This window comes from Xenopus laevis, chromosome 3L (assembly GCF_017654675.1).
Source record: "Xenopus laevis strain J_2021 chromosome 3L, Xenopus_laevis_v10.1, whole genome shotgun sequence".
Taxonomy (NCBI): domain Eukaryota; kingdom Metazoa; phylum Chordata; class Amphibia; order Anura; family Pipidae; genus Xenopus; species Xenopus laevis.
In genome coordinates, this window is record NC_054375.1 from 144,789,298 (window position 1) to 144,806,791 (window position 17,494).

The 17,494-nt window shown below is 37.2% G+C and overlaps 1 protein-coding gene across 1 annotated transcript in view; it reads right to left on the bottom strand.

Moving 5' to 3' along the window:
• LOC121401624 (latent-transforming growth factor beta-binding protein 4-like) overlaps positions 1 to 17,494 on the bottom strand; it is a 38,003-nt gene that overhangs the window by 7,936 nt on the left and 12,573 nt on the right. Inside the window, exons 7-13 of the mRNA XM_041587209.1 lie at positions 16,749 to 16,898; positions 14,079 to 14,225; positions 9,347 to 9,493; positions 7,017 to 7,196; positions 4,049 to 4,189; positions 3,650 to 3,796; positions 642 to 779 (exon numbers count right to left, since the gene is read on the bottom strand). Of these exons, the coding sequence (XP_041443143.1) occupies positions 642 to 779; positions 3,650 to 3,796; positions 4,049 to 4,189; positions 7,017 to 7,196; positions 9,347 to 9,493; positions 14,079 to 14,225; positions 16,749 to 16,898 (1,050 nt within the window). The remainder of the gene's footprint in view (positions 1 to 641; positions 780 to 3,649; positions 3,797 to 4,048; positions 4,190 to 7,016; positions 7,197 to 9,346; positions 9,494 to 14,078; positions 14,226 to 16,748; positions 16,899 to 17,494) is intronic.

The following is a 17,494-nucleotide window of genomic DNA, read 5'->3' on the forward strand; positions in this document are numbered from 1 at the left end:
CCCATCACTATTTTTTATGTGAAGTTTAACTACTTGACGCACTTTGATGATGATGATATGTCAGCCAATTAACGTTCCCCGCCATCGTATGTATTTAAGGCATTCTCATGGTGCTTGTCTTTACTTTGAGAGGCCGAAACGTTAATCTTTCATGTAAATAAAACATTTTTTATTTTGTTTAAGACCCGAGAGTGCGGACCTTCTCTATGTAAAAAAAATCTTCACCTCTTTCTTTTTATCGTATCAAAGTTCTATACATTATCCTATACCTGTATATAGAAATTATCCAGAAACCCGTTATCCTGAATGCCCCGAATTATGGAAAGGCTGCCTCCATTTTATCCAAATAAACCAAATTTTTAAAAATAATTTCCCTTTTCTCTGTAATAATAAAACAGTAACTTTTACTTGATCCCAACTAAGATATAATTAATCCTTATCGGAAGCAAAACCAGCCTATTGGGTTTATTTAATGTTTACATGATTTTCTAGTAGACTTAAGGTATGAAGATCCAAATTACGGAAAGATCCATTATCTGGAAAACTCCAGGTCCCGAGCATTCTGGATAACAGGTTCCATACCTGTATAGATCAGTGAAACTGATGCCTGACACAGTGTATAGGGGATATGTAAGATTTACCTTGACAAGTGGTGAAGTTATTGCCAACCTTACGCTTGATATACCCAGCAGGACAGGTACAAATGTAACTCCCTGGAGTGTTAGTGCAGTTGGCCGGAGGTTGGCAGAGGGAACGTTTACTAACACATTCATCAATATCTGGAACACATGGAACAGAACTGCTAAATACAGGAATGTAAACCAAATGCATGAAACTGGGACCAGAAATATACTGATACCGACCTATCTATACCAATATATACACTAATGGTAGATTATATCAATGACCGACCTATCTATACCAATATATACACTAATGGTAGATTATATCAATGACTGACCTATCTATACCAATATATACACTAGATTATATCAATGACCGACCTATCTATACCAATATATACACTAATGGTAGATTATATCAATGACCGACCTATCTATACCAATATATACACTAATGGTAGATTATATCAATGACCGACCTATCTATACCAATATATACACTAATGGTAGATTATATCAATGACTGACCTATCTATACCAATATATACACTAATGGTAGATTATATCAATGACCGACCTATCTATACCAATATATACACTAGATTATATCAATGACTGACCTATCTATACCAATATATACACTAATGGTAGATTATATCAATGACTGACCTATCTATACCAATATATACACTAATGGTAGATTATATCAATGACTGACCTATCTATACCAATATATACACTAATGGTAGATTATATCAATGACTGACCTATATATACCAATATATAAATTAATGGTAGATTATATCAATGACTGACCTATCTATACCAATATATAAATTAATGGTAGATTATATCAATGACCGACCTATCTATACCAATATATACACTAATGGTAGATTATATCAATGACTGACCTATCTATACCAATATATACACTAATGGTAGATTATATCAATGACTGACCTATCTATACCAATATATACACTAATGGTAGATTATATCAATGACTGACCTATATATACCAATATATAAATTAATGGTAGATTATATCAATGACTGACCTATCTATACCAATATATAAATTAATGGTAGATTATATCAATGACCGACCTATCTATACCAATATATACACTAATGGTAGATTATATCAATGACCGACCTATCTATACCAATATATACACTAATGGTAGATTATATCAATGACCGACCTATCTATACCAATATATACACTAGATTATATCAATGACTGACCTATCTATACCAATATATAAATTAATGGTAGATTATATCAATGACCGACCTATCTATACCAATATATACACTAATGGTAGATTATATCAATGACCGACCTATCTATACCAATATATACACTAATGGTAGATTATATCAATGACCGACCTATCTATACCAATATATACACTAATGGTAGATTATATCAATGACTGACCTATCTATACCAATATATACACTAATGGTAGATTATATCAATGACCGACCTATCTATACCAATATATACACTAGATTATATCAATGACTGACCTATCTATACCAATATATACACTAATGGTAGATTATATCAATGACTGACCTATCTATACCAATATATACACTAATGGTAGATTATATCAATGACTGACCTATATATACCAATATATACACTAATGGTAGATTATATCAATGACCGACCTATCTATACCAATATATACACTAATGGTAGATTATATCAATGACTGACCTATATATACCAATATATAAATTAATGGTAGATTATATCAATGACTGACCTATCTATACCAATATATAAATTAATGGTAGATTATATCAATGACCGACCTATCTATACCAATATATACACTAATGGTAGATTATATCAATGACCGACCTATCTATACCAATATATACACTAATGGTAGATTATATCAATGACTGACCTATATATACCAATATATAAATTAATGGTAGATTATATCAATGACTGACCTATCTATACCAATATATACACTAATGGTAGATTATATCAATGACCGACCTATCTATACCAATATATACACTAGATTATATCAATGACTGACCTATCTATACCAATATATAAATTAATGGTAGATTATATCAATGACTGACCTATCTATACCAATATATAAATTAATGGTAGATTATATCAATGACTGACCTATCTATACCAATATATAAATTAATGGTAGATTATATCAATGACCGACCTATCTATACCAATATATACACTAATGGTAGATTATATCAATGACCGACCTATCTATACCAATATATACACTAGATTATATCAATGACTGACCTATCTATACCAATATATAAATTAATGGTAGATTATATCAATGACCGACCTATCTATACCAATATATACACTAATGGTAGATTATATCAATGACCGACCTATCTATACCAATATATACACTAATGGTAGATTATATCAATGACTGACCTATCTATACCAATATATACACTAATGGTAGATTATATCAATGACTGACCTATCTATACCAATATATACACTAATGGTAGATTATATCAATGACTGACCTATCTATACCAATATATACACTAATGGTAGATTATATCAATGACCGACCTATCTATACCAATATATAAACTAATGGTAGATTATATCAATGACCGACCTATCTATACCAATATATACACTAATGGTAGATTATATCAATGACTGACCTATCTATACCAATATATACACTAATGGTAGATTATATCAATGACTGACCTATCTATACCAATATATACACTAATGGTAGATTATATCAATGACTGACCTATCTATACCAATATATACACTAGATTATATCAATGACTGACCTATCTATACCAATATATACATTAATGGTAGATTATATCAATGAGGGCACCTGTGCCCAATTCATCAAAGCAAGCTGATCACTGTATTGCCAAGTAGCCAGTAGTGAATGGATAAACAGCAAATACTGTGTATTTGGCCCTATAATATGGGATATTGGGAAGTCAGAACAGGTGCCACTTACCTAAACAAGTAGTTTGATTGTCTCTTTTACTGACACTCTCATTATAGCCTGCGGGGCACACACAGCGGTACCCACCCCGACCCCGAACATCAGTACAAACAGATGGTGTCTTGCACAGTGACGGGTGATAAAGACATTCATCAATATCTGTAACACAGTGAAACAATTAGGGTCAGTGTAATGAGATAGGTAACATGCTGTTATCTTTATGTACTCCAAAATTAGATTGTAGGTTCTGTGGGCCAGAGAGTTGTATAGCACTGGTATTAATTACACTATATGAAAAATATACAGAGAGAAAGCCTTGCTGATAATCCCATTGTATATAATGTGTGTAATACTCACTGTGATAGCTGCTTACTACTGACTGTAGCAGTGTAATGGGTAAGGGAACTATACCTGCAGTGGCCATACTAGTGGCTGTGTCAGGAACATCTTCTGCACTGCTATTGGCACAGGTACATGTGTAGCTCCCCAGGGTGTTGGTACAGATGAATGGGGATTGGCAGAAGGAAGGGTGCTTGGTGCATTCATCTATATCTACAAACAAATGGAGTAATATTAATCCCTTGGGTACAATAACATTAACTGTAATGCTGTATCTATACCAGTGTCGGACTGGGATACCAGGGGCCCACCAGAAAACCTTAGGCTGAGGGCCCACTTTCCAAACTACTGTATTGTACTTCTCCTCACTCAACCTCTTTATTCTTCTAATCTTTTTTCTCTAAATACTATACTCTTCCATTATTAAACCTCTTTGTTCCCATAAAAAAATGGGGAATGACCATGAAATAGGCCAAATGTTTAGAAGCAAGAGGCCCACTGACACCTGGGCCCATCGGGAGTTTTCCTGGTATCCTACTGGGTCAATCAAACACTGGTCTGTATCTATCCAATTAACAAGGGGACCAAATTTATGGATGTAGGGAAGGATGGAATAAAGGGATGAAGAAGAAGGAAGGAAAGAAGGATGGTATGAAGAAGAAGGGCAGAAGGAGGGGATGAAGAGGAAAGAAGGACAAAAGGAGGGGATGAAGAAGAAGGAAGGACAAAAGGAGGGGATGAAGGGGAAGGACAAAAGGAGGGGATGAAGAGGAAGGAAGGACAAAAGGAGGGGATGAAGAAGAAGGAAGGACAAAAGGAGGGGATGGAGGGGAAGGACAAAAGGAGGGGATGAAGAGGAAGGAAGGACAAAAAGAGAGGATGATGGGGAAGGGCAAAAGGAAGGGATGAAGAAGAAGGAAGGACAAAAGGAGGGGATGAAGGGGAAGGACAAAAGGAGGGGATGAAGAGGAAGGAAGGACAAAAGGAGGGGATGAAGAGGAAGGAAGGACAAAAGGAGGGGATGAAAGGGAAGGACAAAAGGAGGGGATGAAGAAGAAGGAAGGACAAAAGGAGGAGATGAAGAAGAAGGAAGGACAAAAGGAGGGGATGAAGGGGAAGGACAAAAGGAGGGGATGAAGAGGAAGGAAGGAAAAAAAGAGAGGATGAAGGTGAAGGACAAAAGGAAGGGTTGAAGAAGAAGGAAGGACAGAATGACGTGATGAAGAAGGAAGGTAGGAAGGGTGGAATGATGTGACGAAGAGGAAAAAAGGAAGGACTGATAGAAAAATAAAAGAAAGGAAGGGAAGAATGGTAAAGGATAAGAGTTAAAAAAGGAGGGAAGGAAGGGAAAGAAGAAAGGAAGGAGGAGAATGAGGAACACAAGAAGGGAACAAGAGAGTTGCGCACGCATTTTTTTCTGTGCAGCTCAGCCTCAAAACTATAGGCCAGTTAGTCTGACGTCAGTATTAGGAAAGCTTTTCGAAGGGTTAATAAAGGATAAGATACTGGACTTCATAGCAAATCATAATACTATGAGTTTGTGCCAGCATGGTTTTATGCGTAATAGATCTTGCCAGACTAACTTAATTTCTTTTTACGAGAATGTAAGTAGAGACCTCGATTCTGGGATGGCAGTGGATGTGATTTACTTAGACTTTGCTAAAGCATTTGATACAGTGCCACACAGAAGGTTACTGGTTAAATTAAGGAATGTTGGCCTGGAACATAGTATTTGTACCTGGATAGAGAACTGGCTAAAAGATAGACTACAAAGAGTGGTGGTAAATGGAACATTTTCTAATTGGACCAGTGTTGTTAGTGGAGTACCGCAGGGCTCTGTACTAGGTCCCTTGCTTTTCAACTTGTTTATTAATGACTTGGAGGTGGGCATTGAAAATACTGTTTCTATTTTTGCAGATGATACTAAATTGTGCAGAACTATAGGTTCTATGCAGGATGCTGCCACTTTGCACAGTGATTTGTCTAAACTGGAAAACTGGAAAATGAGGTTCAATGTTGATAAATGCAGGTTATGCACTTTGGCAAAAATAATATAAATGCAAGTTATACACTAAATGGCAGTGTGTTGGGAGTTTCCTTAAATGAGAAGGATCTTGGGGTCTTTGTAGATAACACGTTGTCTAATTCTGGGCAGTGTCATTCTGTGGCTACTAAAGCAAATAAAGTTCTGTCTTGCATAAAAAAGGGCATTAACTCAAGGGATGAAACATAATTCTGCCTCTTTATAGGTCCCTGGTGAGGCCTCATCTGGAGTATGCAGTGCAGTTTTGGACTCCAGTCCTTAAGAGGGATATAAATGAGCTGGAGAGAGTGCAGAGACTAAGTGCAACTAAACTGGTTAGAGGGAGGGAAGACTTAAATTATGAGGGGAGACTGTCAAGGTTGGGGTTGTTTTCTCTGGGAAAAAGGCGCTTGCGAGGGGACATGATTACACTTTACAAGTACATTAGAGGACATTACAGACAAATAGCAGGGGACCTTTTTACCCATAAAGTGGATCACCGTACCAGAGGCCTCCCCTTCAGACTAGAAGAAAAGAACTTTCATTTGAAGCAACGTAGGGGGTTCTTCACAGTCAGGACAGTGAGGTTGTGGAATGCACTGCCGGGTGATGTTGTGATGCTGATTCAGTTAATGACTATAAGAGGGACTTGGATGATTTTTGGACAGACATAATATCAAAGGCTATTGTGATACTAAACTCTATAGTTAGTATAGGTATGGGTATATAGAATTTAATTAAAAGTAGGGAGGGGTGTGTGTATGGATGCTGGGTTTTCATTTGGAGGGGTTGAACTTGATGGACTTTGTCTTTTTTCAACCCAATTTAACTATGTAACTAACTATGTAACTATTTTTCTTCATTCGTGAGCAACAAGAAAACAGAGGGAACATTTCAATGGATGTATATAATGCACCTTGTATCATTAAAGTTCACAGCAGGGTTAGTGAGAGTGTTTCCCTAAATATAAGTGCATTGTATGTGTATTTACACACAACGTAACAACACCTTTATTACCATCACATTTTCCCCCAGGGTAGGTAATTATGGACCTCTCCTTGGTGTTGTAGAATCCCTCTTTACAGATGCAGAAGTCTCCCCACTGGGTGGGCTCACAGGCTGAGTGATTTGGGCACATGGGGCCCTGCCTTTTACACCGCGGGGCGTGTCTGAGTCTCAGGGGGATGTAATACCCACCTATAGTGGCAGAAAGTAAATGCAAATACTCATTTATTCCAGGCACAAGGACACACACAAAGAGGCGAGAAAAAGATAAATGCAAGGAGCCCAAAAGAACACTGAATGCGTTTGAATACTCACCAATACAGCAAATCTGAGAAAGAATCTATATTGTTTACATTGGATAAAGTTCAGTTTTAGCTTGAAATACAGTACTGCCTGAACTCCTGAAATATGGCCCTTACCCTTCAGCCTACCAGCAGGGTCTGAATAAATAATAATATTGTCTTTACATATTACTTTCCAATTGTCTATAACAATATTGATCTTTGGCTATGGTATCTAATCTTAATAATCCAATTTTGATGGGAACACTACACCCTAAAACCTTACCGCCCCTTGGCCTATGGCACAGTGTTTTGTCTTCTGCTGCCCTCTGGTGGAGAACAGCAGCAGTCACAAGCCCCAGTCTCCTTTGTGCCATAAACCTTAAAGGGCATGTAAAGTCAAAAAAATAAAATCCCATTTTTGTTTTCTTTACTGAAAAAAAAACCTATCTCCAATATACTTTAATTAAAAAATGTGTACTGTTTTTACAAGAAACCTGACTGTATGCAGTGAAATTTTCCCTTCATTTACTGCTGTGGATAGGAATTGTCAGATGGTCCCTAACTGCTGAGCAGGGAAACAATCATACTTATGAACAGCAGGGGGAGCCCCCGCCTTACTTCCCAGCCATGCAGAACTCAAGCAGTTTTGTTTATTATGATCCCTAAGCAGCCCAGACCACACTGAGCATGTGCACAGTCTTAGTCTTGCAAAGATGTATAACAAAGTTACAAGATGGTGACCCCCTGTAGCCAACTTTGAAAGCATAAATTATTTGTTTGATTAGGCTTGTGGTGCAGTAAATTCATGTTTATATTTAGTATACAAAATACAGCATTTCTAGCCTTATTCTATTTTAGACTTTACATTGCCTTTAAAACTGAATTAGGCTAAATCCATGAAAATACCTTTGGCTACAATAGTTTTATAGTATGTCTCTATTCTGATTGTTATTAAACACTAAGGGGCCTATTTATTAAACCTTGATTTTTTTCTGGTTGAGTTTTTAAAGGGGAAAAATCGAATTTTTAGACAGAAAAGAAAAATAATTTTTAGATGTATTATAGCACAAAGGGTCTGAAAATTCAAATCTAAAAATACTCCCGCTAAAACCTGTAGAAGTCAATGGCAGATTTCCCTGAAGATGTTTCTTGACATCGTGATCTGAGCTGGTTTTCATTCGATAATCCAATAAATTAGAGTTGCCACGCTGACAATTTCATAAAGTTGAGTTTTTGGAGTGTCAATTTGAAACAGAATTTTTTTAGAAGAATTATTGGTGAATTAAGGGAATTTGGTAGAATTTTTTTTTTATTAGAGTGAGAAAAAGTTGAGTTTTAGTAAATACCCCCCTAAGTAAATAACCCCCTAAGAGTTGTCCCTGTTGCATCTATGCCTGTAGAAAACCATTAGTGGATGTTTTTGACTGAACATCTGCCCCCTGGAAACATTAGACATTTCCCTTCTTGTCCTGGAGACAGAAGGATACGGGAGATGATTATTAAGAAACAGTAGCTACTTAGGCAAAACTAAAACTGGAGAACCAGTAATGCACTTTTTTGGAAAGAGAACACAAAGTGAGGGGAGATTCATCCTCCTGTAAAACACAGTGGTCTCCACTTATCCTATTACACACACTTTACTAAGGGGGTTATTTATCAAGGTGCGAATATCCAAACCTTGAATAATTAGTGGTTTCCAGAGGGAAAAAAAACTACGATTTTTTTGAGATTTATTAAAGTCCGATGGTCTAAAAGCTCCGAAACCCCGGCATCTATAAGCTTTCGAGGTCCTGTATAAGTCAATGGGGAAGGTCCCAGTGTCTGTGCTGATGTCCGTACCGATATCCGATGAGGTTGTGGTTTCTGCACAAAAAAACTCTTGCTCAGAAACCATTCAGAGTTTTTTCGGGGAAAGCTCCGAAGTTTGCCCGACCCTATTTTTTGGGCTTTTTTCTTCATAAATAAGGTTTTCAATAAATAAGGTGCTCTGATTTCTAACTTAGAAATACTCAGATTAATTCAGACATTGATAAATAACCCCCTAAATGTATCACATACCTTTGCCCTTTATAACAGTTTTATATCTTTTCCTCATTGCGAGTTCCACATTCCCAGAGGTGCAAGTGCACAGGTAGCTGCCGGGGGTATTGCTGCAGACAGCAGGGGGTTTACACACAGGTGGGCTTCCTACACATTCATCGATATCTGAGCAGAGCAACAGGAAAGAGTTCAGTAATGACACACACACATATAAAGCAAAACTTCTCTGACTATAGAACATAACAAAAGGGGATACTGAGTTCCTGAAAAAGTCCAAAGAAATGGATAAGGAGCCTGCTTAATAGCCCTCCTACGTATTCCTTGATGACAAGGATAAAAATAATTATGTTTTTGTGTCCAGCTTAGGAACTCCAAAGCTAGTAACCTATAAAGTAATGTTTTTATATGTCCATAACTTATTAAAGAGGTATTGTGGGGCTTGATTCTGGGGTGTAACTACATAGGAAGCAGACACTTCGGTTACAGGGGGCCCAGTGAGACCCTAATTCATGAGCAATCAATAAATCTTGGCAAAACGTGTCAACTTACTAATGTTTGGGGGCCCTAAACTGAATTTTCCGTGAGGCCCTGTAGTTACAACACAGGCTTGATTATACCTTGGTCATAAAGAATGACTTGAACCCGAACACAATGAAAATCATTCATCAAAGTTCACAAAGCATCTGTAAAACGGCAGTAACATATATATATATATATATATATATATATATATATATATATAAATTTATATATATATATATATATATATATATATTTATATCAACTGTAACAGTCAACTTTGGTGAAGGAGAATGCTCAGTATGGACTGGAGATACTGAGGTTTGGAAATATATCAACTAATGTATAACATTTAAGGGGTTATTTACTAAACTCCGAATGCAAAAATCCTGAAAATTTTAATTTTTTTTTTCTTCATAAAATGGGACGTTCAAAAAATCAAGACTTTTTCAGAATTTGCTAAACCCCAAGGATGAAAAAGTCCGAATCAGTAAATCCGGCATCTCAGACCTGTCGAGGTTGCATATAAGTTAATGGGAGATGTCCCAATGATTTTTTGATGTGCGCTGGGTTTTGTACAATACCCTGAGTTTTCCGGCAAAAAAGCATAAGAAATCTGAGCTTTCGGGTGAAAAATCTGAAAAAAGTTTGATTTTGGGAGAATGTAATAATAAATAAGTGTAAAAAACCCGAGCGGATTTGATCGGAGTTTGTAGCAGAAAATGTTGAGTTAAAATCAGACTTTGATAAATAACCCCCTTAGAGTTTAGAGAGTCAGTGACTCCACCTTAATAAGTGGTTGCTGAGAAAGACAAGATGCTGCAAAATAAACTTGAAAACAATGAAAAAAGATAAAGTCATTTAAGAAGTCATTATTTGTGGTGTACTACTGGGAAAAAAAAAACGTTGGGAAGGTGAACGTCACCTTTAATGAAAAGTCTGATATGAGCAATGCTTAGAATGCGTTTCATTGCCATGGTTTATATAAAAAAAAATATATATATATATACAATGAAGGCATAGATTCGGTGAAACGTTCTTTGTATGAATTTGATGCCTACAATGGCCCTCCCATCCCATTTATTCTGGAATTATTACAACTTACATTGGAACTCAATTACTTTCGTTTTGAATATGAATATTATTTACAGATCTCCGGGACGGCGATGGGGGCGGCCATGGCACCTGCATATGCAAATTTGTACATGCACCAATTTGAGAAAAATTACATTATGCAAAATTTCAGTGAAAAAATATTGTTTTTTAAACGTTTCATCGATGATATGTTAATTATTTGGGGTGGTTCACTTGAGGAATTTAATGACATGGTGGATTTTCTAAATGGGTTATCTAGCCCTGTAAAATTTACGTTTAGTATACATGAGGATCAAGTCAACTTTCTGGATGTGCAGGTGTTTCGTATGGGTACACGTCTGGGTTATACTATGTTTCGTAAAAAAACTGATAAAAATGTTTTATTGCATTATAATAGCAATCATCCCTGGGCTACTAAAAGCTCCTTACCCATTTCTCAATTTTGTAGGGTCTTACGAAACAACACTGAAGATGATCGTAGAAATACACAAATTGGGGACACCTGGGCACGTTTTAGACAAAAAGGATATCCAGTAAAAGTACTCAATAGAGCATTGACAATTGCTAGGGACAGGGTTGCCAATCCCATTTCAAGGCTGAGAGAACCGCCGAATATGATTTTTAGCACTACTTATAATGATGCTTCGAAGAAAATTTGTGACAGCATCAGACATAATTGGAACATTGTCAAAGCAGACAGTAATCTATCTGCAAAAATCCCAAAGCCACCAATGGTGGGGTTTAAGAGGGGAGCTAATTTAAAAGATCTGTTGGTTAAAAATGATCCTTTGCAATGTTATCAGAAAATAACTAATAATTGGCTTACTAACATTAAAAATGGGTGTTTTCGGTGTCCCAGCTGTACCTCTTGTCGATACATGAATCCTGGTACTAGTTTTTCACATCCACACACAGGGGAAAGATTTGCCATTAGACATCATATCACATGTACTACAACACATGTGATATATTTGGTTACTTGCCCCTGTGGTCTCTCTTATGTTGGCAAAACAGATCTGATGCTGAGACTAAGAATGGACGGACACAGATCTGCTATAAGTGTAGCATTCAGGGATGGAAAGACACAAAAACCTGTAGCGAAACATTTTTTAGAAATGGGCCACAGACTTCCAACATTTAAATATAAAGCCATTGACCACATACCCCCTCTCCGTAGAGGTGGTGATAGATCTAAGGCATTACTTCAACGAGAAGTTTTCTGGATAAGAAAACTGAATACCCTCTCCCCAGGAGGATTAAATGAACATTGTTCCTTTTCTTGTTTCCTTAATCAGAGATAAGTATCTATTTTGTAACAAAGTGAAGTCTGCAACGATTACAGCATAATGTGTGGTACTCTTGGTTATTATGTTGCATACTCAGCTAGTTAAGCTTTCAGATAAACAGTCATACAATAGTTAATTTTGATTTGAAGGTATGCACCAGAATGAGGCTGTATAGTGATTGGTTGTTCAACATGTTGTTAACTATTTAAGGATATTTTAAACTTGAATCTGGGTCTTGATAAAGGTCCTAGCAGGGGACCGAAACGTTGACCTGTTTTCTTTTAACATTATGTTCCAATAAAAATTGAAGATTTTACTAAAATCCCAGTGTGCATTCCTATACAAGAGGATTTATGTATTAACGGCATGGATTAGCACCTGGGTGGATACTACTACGTGGGAGTGCTCAAACCGTTGGAGTTTGTGTATATATATATATATATATATATATATATATATATATATATATATATATATAGCGCCAACAAGTTACGCAGTGCTTTACCTTAGTTTATAACAAACGGGGAATAAATGAGGAATAACAAACAAGGGTTTACAGAGTACAATAGGAATAGAGGGCCCAACTCGCTAGTGTTTACAAACTAAAGGTTAGGGTACAATTGAGACATTAGGATTTTAGGAACAATCAGTTTACTCTAAAATAGACAAGTCATACCATATTAATTGGCTGAACACTTTCCTGTATGACGCATGAGTGATGTCACAATTGGGAACGTTTTCTACCATAATACTTGTTAAATGACTAGAGCTTCCGTTGATATTAACATTTATAGATTTTATATGGCATATTTCATAAGTTGATTCAGAGTATAATAAGCTTGACACTTCCATGAATTTGTTTTGATGGTGCTGTAGATTACATTCATAAGGATGAACACAGTTGTGATATCACTCTTGTATTATATAGAGCTGGTATCCCCAACCTTTTGAACCTGTGAGCAACATTCAAAGGTAAAAGGAGTTGGGGAGCAACACTACTATGAAAAATGTTCTTGGGGTGCCAAATAAGTGCTGTGATTGGTCATTTGTTAGTCCCTAAATGGATTGTCAACCTACATTGAGACTCTGTTTGGCAGTGCTCCTGGTTTTAATACAATCAAAACTTGCCTTCAAGACTGGAATTCAAAAATAAGCTCCTGCTTTGAGGCCACTGGGAGCAACATCCAAGGGGTTGGAGAGCAGCATGTTGTTCACGAGCTACTGGTTGGGGATCCCTGATATAGAGGTATATTCAGGCAGGCCTGGACTGGCAATCTGTGGATTTTGACAAATTCCAAAGGAGCCACTGTAAGTTGCCATAGAGAATTATTATTTATTCGGCTGGTGGGGGACTGTTTGGCCCTCTGTGTTCCAGAAATGCCAGGGTCTATTTTGATTCTCAGTCCGGACCTGTATTCAGGGCACTATCATGTTTAGGTTATATGAAGTTGTAGTAAATCTCTTAGAAACAGAGTCCAAAGACTCAGATCAGAAAAGAAGTTCATGGCAGGGCATAACTACATAGGAAGCAGACCCTGTGGCTGCAGGGGGGCCCAGGAGGTATAGGGGCCCCATGAGGCCCTAATTCATATACAATTTCAATAAATACTGGTAAAACAGGTCAAAGTCTAGACATTTTTGGGGCCTGAAAAATATTTTGTTGTGGGGCCCAGTAACATCTAGTTAAGGCACTGGTTTAAGGCATATGAAAGGTTCCCCTATTCTGTATCCAGTATTCAACTGGTTTGTTCCGTTTGATTGACATTGAACTCTTTACACTGAACAGTAAAGAGTCTGTTGCTATCACCCTTCAAGCCCATAAGTGAACTGTCTATAAAGCTGTCTCTTACCTGTACAAGTGATGCGGTTGTCTCCATGTTTGCTAATGTTCTGCTTGATATACCCAGTAGGGCAGCTACACGAGTGACTCCCTGGAGTGTTAGTGCAGAGAGCGGGAGGTTGGCAGAGGGATCGGTTACTGACACATTCATCAATATCTGAAACAAATAAAAAGATTAAAGGAGTGACTCACTTTTAAGTTAACTTTTAGTATGTTACAGAACGGCCATATTCTAAGCGACTTTTCAATTGGTCCATTTTTTTTTACGTATGTGCCTTCTTCTTCTGACTCTTTCCATCTTTCAGATGGGGGTCACTGACCCCATCTAAAAAGCAATCGCTCTGTAAAGCTAAAAATGTGTTGTTATCGCTACTTTTTATTACTTGTCTTTCTATTCAGGCCTTTCCTATTCATATTCCAGTCTCTAATTCATATCAGTGCATGGTTGCTAGGAATTTGGACCGTAACAACCAGATTGTTGAGCTTGCAATCTGTAGAGCTGCTGAATGGTTAAATAACTCAAAAACCACAAATAATAAAAAATGAAAACCAATTGCAAATTGTCTCAGAATATCACTCTCTACATCATATTTAAAGTTAATTTAAAGGTGAACCAACCTTTTAATTCAGTGGTGTGACTATTATGTCCCATAGACATACTTAAAGGGCATGTAAAGTCTAAAATAGAATAGGGCTAGAAATGCTGTATTTTGTATACTAAATATAAACATGAACTTACTGCACCACAAGCCTAATCAAACAAATGATTTATGCTTTCAAAGTTGGCTACAGGGGGTCACCATCTTGTAACTTTGTTATACATCTTTGCAAGACTAAGACTGTGCACATGCTCAGTGTGGTCTGGGCTGCTTAGGGATCGTCATAAACAAAGCTGCTTGAGTTCTGCATGGCTGGGAAGTAAGGCGGGGCTCCCCCTGCTGTTCATAAGTATGATTGTTTCCCTGCTCAGCAGTTAGGGACCATCTGACAATTCCTATCCACAGCAGTAAATGAAGGGAAAATTTCACTGCATACAGTCAGGTTTCTTATAAAAATGTTACACATTTTTTAATTAAAGTATATTGGAGATAGGTTTCTTTTTCATTAAAGAAAGTAAAAATTGGATTTTATTTTTTTGCCTTTACATGCCCTTTAATTCAAAGGAAATTAAATTTTCTCTTGGGTACTGATGGGCGAATTTATTCGGCAGGCCAATTCCAGCTTTTCGACACCGGCGAATAAATTTTATGAAACCGCCACGAAAATTCGCCGGCATAAAAAAATGGATGCCAGCGTCCGTTTTTTTGGATGCATTTTTGCCAACGTAAAAAACGGACACCAGCATCAACAACGAGACACCGGTGCCGTTTTGCGAACTTTTCGCCGTTTCGCTAATTTCGTGGAAAATTCACAAACTTTTCGGCGAAGCGAAACGCCCCAAATTCGCCCATCACTACTCTTGGGTTTGACAACAATAAGTTACTGTAGTGTAGAATGGCTTGGTACTAGGGCAGAGGATCCACTGAAATCTCTTCAAGCTGCGAAAAATGTGTTAAATGCATTGAAGTCAATAGACAACAAAATGTTTTTCATGCGTGACAGTTTTGTACACAAGCGGCAATTTTTCTTGCTCCAAATGGATTAAAGTCAATGGGTCCCTTTTTCTTATGGCGACTTTTTTGTCCAAATGCATTAAAGAGATGGTTCACCTTTACGGTAACTTTTATTATGTTATAGAATGGCCAATTCTAAGCAGCTTTTAAATTGGTTTTCATTATTTGTTTTTTATAGTTTTATAGTTATTTGCCTTTTTCTTCTGACTTTTTCCAACTTTCTGACTCCCTTCTAAAAAACAAATATTCGGTAAGGCTACAAATGTATTGTTATTGTTACTTTTTATTACTGATCCTTCAATTTATGTCTCTCCTATTCATTTCCAGTCTCTTATTCAAGTCAATGCATGGTTGCTAGGGTAATTTGGACCCTAGTTACCAGATTGGTTAAGATGCAAATTGAAGAGCTGCTGAATAAAAAGCTAAATAACTCAAAATCCTTAAATAGTAAAAAATGAAAACCAATTGCAAATTGTTTCAGAATATCACTCTCTACATCATACTTAAAGTTTTCTCCAAGTTGAACAACCCCTTTAAAGTCAATAGACGTTTTTTCTAATGGCCACTTTTTTGTCCACATGCATTGAAGACAATGGGCGTTTTTTTCTTATGGCAACTTTTGACATTTTTGTCTTGTCTTTTTACCACATCAAATTTTTGCCACAGTTTTGGAAAAAAAAATTGCAGATGGCGAGATGCAAATCGATGGCTGGGGAAAAAAATTCGCTCATCACTACTTATGATGTACGCAGGGTTGGACTGGCCCGGCAGGACATGGGGGAAAACCCCGGTGAGCCCCGGCCCTCATGGGCCCCCGCCAGCCCAGACCTGCCCCCCTCTGATCTGCTGGCCCCCAAAACCAAACAATAATGTGCGGCACATGTACGTGGGCCCCCGAAGCTTGTAACCCAGTGGGCTCCCAATTGTACAGTCTGACCCTGGATGTCGGCAATGACTCATGGCTTGGCGGAGCCTCATTGAATCTCAGAAGGTATTATTATTATTATTATTATTATTATTATTATTAAGTCAGTTGAAATGCAGGGATTAAGAAGGAGGTGACTTACCTAAACATAAAGTTATGTTGATTCCATTCTGGCCAATGAAACTCTTGTAATACCCAGTGTCGCATCCACACATATGACTGCCTGGAGTATTATTACTACAGACCATAGGAGGTTTGCAAATAGAAGGATCCATGAGACACTCATTAATATCTGCAACAGAGACAAACATTCTAATATCAACTGCTCAAACACTTCTTGCACATGTGAGTCAGGGTCAATGTTCAGTAAACCCTCTTCAAATCTGAAATATGTCGTATACAAGTGCAGTAGTTACACCCACACAAACACAGGCAGTGGCACAACTAGAAGGTACTGTTGCTACAGATAACATCACTAAGCAGCCATTATAACTTGTGACATCACTAAGCAGCCATTATTACTTGTGACATCACTAAGCAGCCATTATAACTTGTGACATCACTAAGCAGCCATTATTACTTGTGACATCACTGAGCAGCCATTATAACTTGTGACATCACTAAGCAGCCCTTATAGCTTGTGACATCACTAAGCAGCCATTATAGTTTGTGACATCACTAAGCAGCCATTATAACTTGTGACATCACAAAGCAGACATTATAACTTGTGACATCACTAAGCAGCCCTTATAACTTGTGACATCACTAAGCACCACTTTGATGTCATGGAATGCCTAAGTGTCTTAAAAAGCTTTTACTAGCAATGGGGGGCACATTGTTCATTATATGATTCAAGCACAGGGAGGCTTTGAGGCCAGTGTTTTGTTT